General features: G+C 31.0%; 1 protein-coding gene across 1 annotated transcript; it reads right to left on the bottom strand.

Moving 5' to 3' along the window:
- Window positions 1–3,019: 3,019 nt before the first annotated feature.
- Window positions 3,020–12,481, bottom strand: LOC108762160 (uncharacterized). The gene is made up of 16 exons (XM_018509022.1): window positions 12,347–12,481; window positions 11,965–12,258; window positions 11,648–11,714; window positions 11,430–11,568; window positions 11,064–11,339; window positions 10,815–10,948; window positions 10,543–10,730; window positions 10,187–10,389; window positions 5,459–5,705; window positions 5,101–5,376; window positions 4,453–4,519; window positions 4,235–4,373; window positions 3,871–4,146; window positions 3,622–3,755; window positions 3,341–3,537; window positions 3,020–3,265 (listed from the first exon to the last, which is right to left on the bottom strand). Exons 1-16 carry the CDS (start codon window positions 12,464–12,466, stop codon window positions 3,047–3,049), a joined length of 2,976 nt encoding a protein of 991 aa, XP_018364524.1. The 5' UTR covers window positions 12,467–12,481; the 3' UTR covers window positions 3,020–3,046.
- Between the last annotated feature and the right edge of the window lie 383 nt (window positions 12,482–12,864).

The raw sequence follows: 12,864 nt of genomic DNA, 5'->3' as shown, positions 1-12,864 counted from the left end.
TTATTAAACTTTAAAAGCCGTGTGTTTATATTTTTTCTCCTTTCAAAATATTTCTAATATAAGATTGTGATTTGCCGCAGCGGGTTTTAACAACTAAGAAACGTACTTATTTCAGGAATTATTTTACGCTTTTACATAATATATCGGCAAATTTCTCGATTGGCCGTATAATTTATGTATTCCAGGATTATGAAATTATTATATTTTTAAGAGAAACTAGAAAATAAAACTACAGTACCTATAGCAATTTATTTCGGTTTGTTTTTCTCTTAGGACGTCACACAATCAAACTGGCGCCTCGAGACAGTCGATCTTTAATATAATTGAGATGTAATAATTTGCATATAAAATAAATGTACTAAAAATAAATCATGATTTGATAAATTATAATTCAATAATATGCAATTAGAATTATGATTATGTTATATCGAGGGCTGGCTTGACACACTTTTATTTAAAACATAGTATTTGTAACATAAGTATATTTTATATTTTGTATAATATTTTATACAAGCGGAGGCTATGAAAGTATCATATATTTTGTATTTAAAATCGAAAGATTGAAAGTTTTTTGTATTTTGTAATTTAAATAATAAGATTGATTGACACACCACACACGCGCGCGCACACACGCGCGCACACACATACACACACACACACACAATCTTAGTATTTGAAATATTATATAAAATACAATTTCCGATAAAAAATTTATCATGCACGAATATGTACAAATATAAACATGTATAAATATTCGAACATGTATAAAATAGTAATATTCATAATCATATATGAAATATGTCCATATATGTTCAAACATCCTTCTTTCCTTTATAAAATTACTTTTCAATGTAATAGAAATAATAATAATAATGTAAAAACATTAAAAATAATAAAAAATGATCAAAAGTTTTACACTATTTGTTGTAATAAAAAAATCAAGTTTAAAAATTCTCAAAAAATTACTTATGTATAATTATATATAAAATTATACATAATTGTGTATGAACAATTATTTTTATATTTTACAAACTTGTTTTTTTCTAAAACAATTTTGTGAAAATTATCCCTTTAAGTATTTTTTATGTTTTCACATTACCATTATTATTTCTATTATACTGAAAAGTAATTTTACAAAAGAAGAATGGATGTATGAATATGTATTGACATATCTCATATATGATAATACGTGTTTATGCATATTTACCATATGTATGTTTATACATATTTATACATATGCATATATATATATATATATATATATACACGAAAATTTTTTTACCTTGTCTTACAAATACTGTTTTACAAATAAAAGTATTTCAAATACAAGCCTAACTCTGATTATATTATTATAATTATAATTATTAGAGAAATTTGGTATCAGGTATTATCCGGCATTTTCTTACTATACGATCGGATAGTCGGATATTATTAGTATCCAGGTATATATATCCGCGTTTGAAATGTACATGTAATTTTATATGATTTTTTATTATATAAATATTCTACAAATAAATACGCATACTTATAATACTTATAATATCTTATTATAGAGATGCACCGAATCGTAAAATTACCGGGTACTGGATATCCGGTATTTGATCGATATCCGAGAAGGCATTTTCTTAGAGTCGGATATCCGATATTTTCCGGATATCCGATCGGATTCCGAGAAAGTGTCTTTAAAAAATAAGCCTATAGAGAAAAGGATTATAATTTTGCAACAATGTATAAGATATTATACTGAAAAGTAATTTTACAAAAGAAGAATGGATGTATGAATATATATGGACATATTTCATATATGATAATACGTGTTTATGCATATTTGTGTACGTTTATACATATTTATATAATACATATGCATACATGAAAATTTTGATGTGATTATAGCATCATAAATATGCATATTTATTTCTAAAACATTTGTATAAGAAAAAATCAACAATTTAATGATGTTATAGAACATAGTATAGAAAAGGCCGTTTTTGCCCACTACGGAAAAGGGTAAAACATAGTGAATCTTATAGATTTCGACCTGCTAAACACGATGGTGCTATTAATTTTCATTGAAAATGCGGGGAACATCGTCATTTTTCGAATTAAAATACTATATTTCACCCTCTCTGTAATACATGATTTTCAATACGAGTGGATTATTTCACTTGAAACTTAGTATGCGAAGGTTCCTAATATTGTTAAACGGAAATCTAATAAAATGAATTTGAAATAAAAGATCCAAAATGGCTCGTTGTCTCTGGGCCCGGTTAAAAGCGAGTTATAGAAAGCAGTTGACGACAGCAAAAAAATGGCCAAACGGCATTCGCCATTTTGGATCTTTTATTTTGAATTCATCTTATTTATTAGATTTCCGTTTAACAATATTAGGCACCTTCGCATACTTAAGTTTCACATGAAATAATCCACTCGTATTGAAAATCATGTATTACAGAGAGGGTGAAATATAGGACTTTAACTCGAAAAATGACGATGTTTCCCGTATTTTCAATAAAAATTAATAGCATCATCGTGTTCAGCAGGTCGAAATCTATAAACTCATATTCACTATGTTTTACACTTTTCCGTTAGTGGGCAAAAAACGACCTTTTCTATACTATGTTCTTTCAACCGGATACATTCCCGGATACTAATGATATTCGGCTATTCGGCTAGCTGGTCGGATAATGAAAAAGTGCCGGATAATAAGGGAAGCCGGGTACCGGATACTTTCCGGATATCCAGGGCATCCCTAATATCTTAATATATATTGTTGCAAAATTACAATTTGTTTCTCTACAATTTTTTTTTTATAGAAGATGTCCCGAAATCCGGTCGGATATCCAGAAAATATCGGATATCTGACTCGAAAATTTGCCTTCCCGGATATCCGACCGATACCGGATATCCGATGTTACATTCTGTCCGAATATGCGATATCCGGTGCATTCCTAATAATTAATTATAATTCAATAACATGGTTGAACAACAACCCAAATGTATGCAAATATTTGTCCTGCTGGTTGTTTAGGAATATCTTGGAGACTTTTCAGTCGAGCAACATCGCTGGTACGAATGCCGCGTCTATTTTAGACTGATACGGCGTGCACTGCGGTAGCATTAGAAGCGCATTAGCTTTTTGATATTTCAATATGTTCTGATGTTGTTTTTTTGAACAGCAAGCCCTTGAAAACGTTTCCTTCTCTGACCAGTGTAAGGTTGTCCATGAAAATTTCGGACGACGATGCAGCTCATGCGTTGTCATTATCTGTAACGACAGTGATATGACGTATCAGTAAGTATGTCTTTTCCCATATGTGGAATGCAAGAAGAGATGTCTTACGCAAGTCTGTATGTTAGGTTTGGGCTCATAAGCCATCAAATCGAAGTGCATCGAGTTCAAAAACGGCAGAAGGAATATATGCGCGACAATGGGAATTGTTGCTGGGTTTGCCGACATGCATAGGAAAAATTTCATTTTGTGATTGAAGATGCACGTTGCGAATGTTGTTGATTTTCCTGGTTTCATCTCCACGCGACCTAAGGCAAAAAGACCAATGCTCGAACAAAAAGACATGTCACACTGTAGCATATATCGAATTAAAATAAAAAGAAATGATATACCAAAATGTATAACAGCGTTAAAATATTCTCTTAAGATAGGCTTTAATAAATCATTGTCGTTTGCATGTCCCATTATCACAAGTACGTTTACTTTGTCCAAAGCGTATTTAATATTTTTGATAATGACTTTTAACCTGCGAGAATGTGATCGTTAAATTAATTAAGAGCTATGACGATGTTAATTATTCGTAAATTAAATAGTACGTGTTTTACAGATGAAGAATTACAATAAATTTTGATTGCACTTACTGATAAGCTGAAATTCCTAAATCTACAGGATTGTAACCGTTTTCTTTTAATAACGAGATTAAAGTTATACTATTACAGTCGTAGATACGTTTTAAAGTTGAAGTGTACCCAGGCTCTTCGGATTTATCTCCGATGGACAGCAGACCTACAGATGGAATTTTAATGACTGGAACTGAATTTATGCCACATAATTTCAAAATGCCCAATTCCACCGATCCGATACGATTGTACATCTGTAAAACGATCTGGCTCTTCTCTAGCTCATAGCCAGCGTTTCTTCGAAAATAAATACATTGTTTTGTGTTAATAAAACAAAGCGTGCTTTGAGAAATATAGAAAACAATAACGGATTGCCTTTATATACCTAATATTCTCATTCTTTTTCGGGGCTACTAAAACTTCAATTTCATATTCCTTGTAGTTGATATTAAAATAATCGTCATCATTGTCGCTACATTCTTCCAATACCTTTGTATTCGCTAGCGTTACAACCGCCGTTGCTCCTGCAATCGCAAATAAAAATAGTAATTAATTCTTCATTATAAGCAAATCAGTGTAATATTCAGTTGTAATTATTTTTACCATTGGGTATGGGATCTCCACTTCTTACTCGCACGCAAGTGCCAGGTACAACCGAAATATCTGCGAACTGGAAAAGAAGTGATATTTTGTAAAAATCTAGTTTCAAACTAGATTTACTCTTTCCCTCTTTCTCTATTTCTTAGAAAAGAGAAGAAAAACTAGAAAAAAATAAACAATTAATTAAACCGAAATTGAAATTAAACTATATTGGTAGAAACGAGCATTATAGGCGTCGATTAAATTAATCGGAATTCAATTCTAGTTTCAAACCAGAAATTTAGCTTGAAACTAGAATTGAATTCCGATTAATTTAATCGACGCCTATAATGCTCGTTTCTACCAATATAGTTTAATTTCAATTTCGGTTCAATTAACTGTTTATTTTTTTCTAGTTTTTCTTCTCTTTTCTAAAAAATAAAGAAAAAAAAAGAGTAAATTAAATTGAAATTAAATTTAATCTACATTGATAGAAATAGACATAATTCAATCAATAGAATTATTTCCTGCAAAATTTTGTACTGCACAATTCATTGGCAATGATTTCCAATACTCCTTTTTACGCTTTATACAATGTAGAAAACATAATAATAATATCCATTCTACCGAAATCGAGCCATTGCTCATTAATTAAAATTCGATAATCTTTACCGTGAGATGTGCTTTTAGTACTCTTCTTTTACTCTTTCCGTCGCTGACCAACACCGCGTATCCGTGTTTAGTCGAAGTATCATAAAATGGCACGTCTTCAGAGGATTCTATATGATCAGCCAGTATCCTGCCATAAGCATTATTCGTCTCCACGATTTCTATATGATCTCCACACTCATCGTCTAATATTTTGCGCATTGTATGTGATGCATCTTTTACCGACATCATAATTGTTTGCTTTTGTCTCTTGAATAGATTTTGTATTGATATATTTTTCTGTACAGACAGTCAATTATTATTCGTGTATTCGCAGCCTGGAAATTTATCTTATTTTCCTCAAGCGTGAAAGAGATTTTACCGTTTCATTCTCGGAGGCAGAATGCAAAAACACTTTATCAGAATTATCATCGTTATTGTTAGTATTAAACATCTTATCAAAAGTATCATCATTCTTGATGCTACAAATTTCTTCATCTTGCATATTCATTAAGTGTACTATTTCTAGTATCAAGGTAACACTTGTCATCAAACTCATTATCGCATTTTCGCATAAAGGGCCGCACATATTAATGATAAGTTTCTTGTTTCGTATTCCACATATGGGTCTGAGAACACGTTCATACTATAAAAACAGTAATCTCGAAAATCGTAGGATAAATGGAAACAAAATTTTACCGAATATATGAATACTTTAATTCTTCTGTTAATTTTGATAACAATGCGTTCAGATCGTCAGGGATATTGTTACTGATGACGTTTTTAATTGCCTCATATGCAACATTACATAATGTCGAAAAAAAATTAGTTAAGACAATAATATTATTTTTTTTTGTATTACTCAAATAAATTAATGGTTTCTAAATGTAACATAAATCATATAAATATATATATACATATATATTGTGTACGTATATAAACGTTTGCATGCAAGGAAAATATTTAAAGAACTATCATTAACAGAAGTTACCTTTATTTTCTCTTCCTTGTCTAAATTTGAAAATTTGATGGAAAGTTCTCCTCCTAAGTAGTTAATCCTCTGTTTTAATTCATTAATTTGATTGATTAATAGTTTCTTACTGTCATCTCGCCCAACTATATAAACAATTAAAATAAAATTATTAGACTATTTTTAAGAATTATGTATGCAATTCGAATATCAATATATTACATAACCGAATTAATATGTTATACACAAAATTATTAATAATCGAAGATACGTGTACGTAAGACATGTATGTGTATGTATGTGGAATTATCTTTAATTTTTAAACATGTATGCGATAAAATATTTTACTTTGGATTTTATTAAGATCTATTTTGATAACGTATGATATATATATATATATATATATCTATCTTGTAAGATAAATAACATACTAATTAAAATAATAAATTTTAGAGCCATTTTAGTCTTTTTTAATTCTTCGTTAACCTCGTGATTGCGAAACTTTTTTTGTTCTTGTCTTTTACGTTTGATCACGACCACTTCGTTCGTCAACTGATTTTACTTTGTCTATTCGATAAGTAAAACGTAACGGCTGTTTATACGAAAATATTTATATTTCTTTCTCTTTTCAAAATTCTTCTATTGTAACATGCTGTGACCTGTGTCGATTTTGTTTTGAACGCGTATCGCGTGACTTATCTTTTTGCTCATCACTTTAATTGAAACGAATCGAACAAAATCATCTGTTAACAACAGATTAGAGATGAAGTGCAGATTTGACGGCACATTTACTGCTCCATTGTTGTTTTAATTATTTTGTATAATTTATATAAATAAAATAATTTAAATACTATTTATATACTCTGTAATTTGATACAACGAAATCAATGTAACAAGTAAAATAAATAAATATAAATTAATAAATAATAAAAGTTTTCTTTTAAACCCAATAATTATCTACAAAAATTTGTATGTTATATACATTTATATACATACATACCTGCATATATAGATTTGAATTTTACGTGATTTCTTTTTGTTTGATACATAAATATATGAAGTCTATATATGTATGTATGTATCGATCCATTTTGTTGCAATGAGTTTGTTACAAGCAATATATTATCAGAGCACTTGTACACCAAAATATTTTAAATAATAATTTCTAACTTAATAAAAAATAAGATAAAAACGACTCGTAATATTTAAAATAAAAGAATAATGGAAGCGAGATAATGAAAGTCTCATATGGTAATTAAAACGCAAATTTTTTAAAGTTTAATAATTAAATAATTGATCACATTTGTCTTGATTTTCTAATATACTCTATCCCGTGTTCATACTGTGCAAAAGTTGTGTGTGTGTGTAGTATAATTTTTTAAATAAAATTTAAGTTCATATAATAATACTCACGTTGTGATATTTGATGCGTAAGCAAATCGAATGGAAATAAAAATGAACCAAAGTTACATGCATCATGTAAGAAAGATTCAAATTCTAACATGTGTAATTTGTGTTAGGTTTGCATATTTACAATATATTAAAATATGAAATAATTTTTATTATACATTGCATATCAAATTATTACAGAATCGTAAAAATATACATATCATCACTAAACAAATTTTATCAGGTATTACAGTTATATATAATACAATATCGCATAATATAAAAATTAATTTTTGTTACAAGAGAATGATATACGTTCAAGATTGGTAGAAAAGGTGAAAAATTGTTTGCCGACAGTTTAATTATTCTTAATGAAAAATTGAGATATTTTATGTATACATACACTGAGAAAAAAATGCTGTTGATTCAATTAAAGTCTATATTACGGGCTGTCACCAACATAAGTGATTAATTCATGTATATTTTTATTGACAAAAAGGCATATCATTATTATTTCAATAATCAAGGCCTTTATGCCAATAAAAATATGCATGAATTAATCACTTATGTCAGTGACAGCCTGTAATATAAACTTGAATCAACAGCATTTTTTCTTAGTGTACATTATATGTATTATATAGTAGTGGATGTAAACACGAATAAAAGAAATCTATGAATTGTCTTTCAAATCGACGAGTCAATTTGAAGAAATCAATTTGAAGAAGGAATAACTTCAAATTCAATATAATTTTAATTAATCTTTAAATGATATAACGGTACAATGGTACAATGGTACTACGTTTAAATGGTACAGTTTGGAAAGAAACAAATACTAAGATCCTTCGATGTTTTCCACAAGAGAAAATTTTTTTTTATATACAGGGTGTATTACGCATGATTGGCAAAAACAAAATTAAAAATATATGTTATTTTACAGATATATAGGGTGCCCCGTAAGTTTTGAAAATAAACAATTTTTGTCTGTTGCAGTTTTTCTGTACAATTGATAGTATTTGAATGAAAAATTATTGAAAACAAATTTTCGACAATTTTTAGTAATTAATATCTCGTTAACTATTGCGAAAATGATAGAAATTGCAAAATGGTAGAGGACTTTTCGATTCAGTTTAGTCCGCTCTATCTACACAAAAGCGATTGGCCAAAACTTACAGGACACCGTATATATCTGTAAAATAACATATTTTTAATTTTATTTTTGCCAATCATGCGCAATAATATAAAATACACCGTATACACGTGTTTCTTTTATATATGTATATATAGGACTGGTTACTTTAGATCTTACTATAATACCTAACAGCTTTATATTTGAGATACATCCTGGGGACATTCTAAGACAGGGCTCGGCACGAAATGCACATTTCGGCCGATTTTCGAGTCGACTGCCGCTATCCCCCTCACCGCACCGCCCCGCGCGCAATCCAAATGCCGCTCAACGCTTAGGAATGTACTAAGGCGCTCGTAGACGTAAAGCCGTAATCACACTAGCGATTGGCGATTGTGATTGACGATTGAGGATTACTTTTCAATCAATCAGAGCCTGAAAGTCACCGATTTCTTTGCTCCGATTGGTTGAAAAGTAATCCTCAATCGTCATTTACAATCGCCAATCGCTAGTGTGATTACGGCTTTAGGGGCATTTATTCGGGGCGCTCGACACGTTGTAATCTTTATTCTATCTTTTTTTTTCGCTCATTACATACGAAACTAATAGCGAATTCGGTTGAAAGTACTAGTGCATATTAGTGTACATTAAAGCCGTTTTATATATATATATATAAAACGGCTTTAATGTACACTAATATGCACTAGTACTTTCAACCGAATTCGCTATTAGTTTCGTATGTAATGAGCGAAAAAAAAAGATAGAATAAAGATTACAGCGTGTCGAGCGTCCCGAACGAATTCCCCTTACGTCTACGAGCGCCTTAGTACATTCCTAAGCGTCGAGCGGCATTTGGATTGCGCGCGGGGCGGTGCGATGAGGGGGATAGCGGGAGGCGGAGCCGACTCGAAAATCGGCCGCAATGTGCATTTCGTGCCGAATTCTGTTCTAAGAGATCCAGAAAACGTTCCCTGAAGGTATTAGGCCAGTTGTCAGAGATGAAAATGGCGGTGAAAAAGGAAGCAATTATTTACAGGTATTTTATTGTTTTAATTTTGTTGTTTAATTGACAGTTTGAGGTATAAAAAGACTAAATTTAAAAGTTTAAATTTTAAAACTAAAACATTAAGGGGGGGCACTTGGAAGTAATTAAGCGATTAAGTTTTTTTTTGTTTTTCGATTAAAACTCGAAAACGAAAAGAGATATCGAAAAATAACAAAAGAATTTGTTTGTTGCTGCTGAAATTTCCTACAAATAAAAAAACCAAAAAAAAACTTTATTGTTTAATTACTTCCAAATGCAATTGTAGCACTTTTAAATTTAGTCTTTTTATACCTCAAATTATCGATTAAAACAATATAATTTTTTCCTTTTTAAAACCTCTGGCGACTGGCCTATATGTGCTGTTAATGACAATACTTCAATAAGTAATACTTCAATATTGAAGTACGGTATTGAAGTATTGCTTATAAATACAATATACAATTCAACTAAATTATTATGATTAAAAAATATCAAGAGACACGGTAATTATATAACGCAAATGAGTGCGAACGTTCGTCTTGCTGGTCGGATAGGAATATCTTGGAGGTATTTCAGAAACTTTTAGAGAGAGCCGAAAAACTCTGTTGGTACAAATGCCGCGTCTAATTTCGGTACCTCCGATGTGTACTTTGGTAGTCTTAGGAGCGCATTAGCCTTTTGATATTTCATTATGTTATGATGTTGATTTTTTGAGCAATAAGCCCTTGGAAACGTCTCGTCCTCCGTCCATTGAGCGATCGTCCATGAAAATTTCGGACGCAAATGTAGCTCGTGATTTTTTATCTATAACATTACGACAGCGTATTAATGAACACATCTCTTTCTGTATGCTGAATGAGAAAAGATGTATAGTCTTTATGATCCATTCGGATAAACTTGCATAGCTACAGAAACGTATGCATAAAGCAAATTTATGCGGCTGTATAAATTCCTTACGCAAATCTGCATAACGATGGGCGTGGAACAATCGCGGTGCAACGTGTTTAGAAATGGCAGAAGCACTACGTACGCGACAATGGGAACTGTTACTGGGTTTGTCGACATGCACAGGAAAAACTTCTTCTTACAATTGTACGTGCACGATGCAAACATCGTCGATTTTCCTGGTTTCATGTCCAAACAACCTGAAAGAGAAAAGGCATTGCTCAAGCAAAGAGACGTGTCACAATGTAGCGTACACCGAATTAACATAGAAAAAAATGATATACCGAAATATATATAAGCACTAAAATGTTCTCTTAAGATTGCCTTTAATATATCTTTGTCGTTCACAGGGCCCATTATCACGAGTACGTCGACTTTATTCAAAGCATCTTTAATTTTTTTGATTATGGCATCCAATCTGCGAGAACGTAATCGTTACATTAATTAATATCAACAACGACGTTAATTATTCGTAAATCAAATTGTGTTTTACAGTAGGTAGAAGAAATGCGATAGATTTTGATTGCACTCACCGATAAGCTGAAATTCCAAAGTTCGTAAGATTGTAACCGTTCTCTTTTAATAAAGAGGTTAAAATTATCCTGTTGCTTTCATAGATGCGTCCTAAAGTTAAAGTGTTTTCAGATTCTTCAAATCTACTTCCGATAGTGAGTACACCTATAGATAAAACTTCGATGACTGGAATTGTATCAATGCCACATAATGTCAAAATGCCCAGTTCCGATGATCTGATACGTTTGAACCTTTTCATAATGTACTCGTTACGCTTTATCAAGTAGCCAGCGCTTCTTCAAAAATGAACAAATTGTTTTATGATAATAAAACGATTCGTGCTTTAAGAAGCATATTAAATGATATATCGAACTATCTTCGTATACCTAATATTCTCGTTTACTTTTGGGGCGACCAAGACTTCAATTTCGTATTCCTTATCGTCGATATTAAAATAATCGTTATCATTATCGTTGCGTTCATCCAATATCTTTATATTCTCTGGCGTTACAACCGTATTTGCTCCTGCAATCGCGCATAAAAGCAGTAATTAATTCTCCATTATAATCAAGCAAATTTAATTTGTAGCTGTAATTATTTTTACCATTTGGTATGGGATCTCCATTTCTTACCCGCACACAGGTGCCAGGTACAACCGAAATCTCTGCGAACTAGAAAAAAAGCGGCATTTTGTAAAGATCTAGTTTTGACGATTAAAATTTGTGTCTATAACTTAATCGATGACTAATTCGGCAGAATTGCTTTCTGAAAAATTTTTGTTCATACAATTTGCCTCTTATAATATCTAATATTTGCTTTCACACTTTAGACAACATAGAAAAATTAATAATACCATGACCCCCATACGTCAACGAAATGGTGCGAGCCGTCATTCGTTTATTGGAATTTAGCGAGTCTTACCATGGGATGTGCTTTTAACACTTTTCTTATGTCCTTTCCGCTGACCCCGTTGCTGGCCAACATTGCGTATCCATGTTTAGCGGAAGTTCTACAAGACGGACGCTCTATCGTACTAAATACATCAATGGCCAATACTCTGTTGTAAGCGTCAATTGTGTTCACAGTTTGTATATTTACTTTATAGTTTTTGTTTTCACATACTATAGCTTTTATTACGTCTATTGCTTGCTCCACCGACATCATAACATTTTTCTCTAGTTTGTTATAAAACTTCGTCATCACTGGCATTTTTTCCTATAACGAGAATTAATTACGATCTGTGTGTACGATCAGTTTCTAAAGAAAATTTACTTTATTTCTTCGAGCGTAAAAGATGTTTTACCATTTCTTCTTCGGGTTCGCTATAACGCAAAGTCCTATCAGAGTCACTGCTGCTATTAGAAAACTCCTCAAAATTATCTTTATTTTCGGCAGCATTACTTTTTTCATATTCGTTACCCATCAACTCTATTGTTTCCTTTATAAATGCTTGATATTTCTTGAAAATTAACGTTATATTTGGATAGAAATCACACGTAGTAATAATAAGTGTCTGGCGTCGTATTCCACATAATAATCTGAGAACATATATGTGTATATGTATATAAATATAGTTAATACTATATAAAAGCTACATATAATCTCGAAAATCACAGGATAAATGGAAACAGAATTTTACCGATTAAATGAATGCTGTAGTTCTTTTGTTAGTTTTGATATCAATATGTTTATCTCATTAGGAATATCGTTATCAATAATCTCATTAGCTACATCGCTTAATATCCAGAAAATAGTCATTTTGCCAGTTAAAATAATAATATTATCGTCATCTTCGTCGCACATAGAAATTAACTGTTTCTA

This window comes from Trachymyrmex cornetzi, unplaced genomic scaffold, assembly GCF_001594075.2.
Source record: "Trachymyrmex cornetzi isolate Tcor2-1 unplaced genomic scaffold, Tcor1.1 scaffold279, whole genome shotgun sequence".
NCBI classification, from domain to species: domain Eukaryota; kingdom Metazoa; phylum Arthropoda; class Insecta; order Hymenoptera; family Formicidae; genus Trachymyrmex; species Trachymyrmex cornetzi.
Note: the sequence above shows the minus strand (reverse complement) of the source record. Positions and strands in the feature narration are given on the sequence as shown.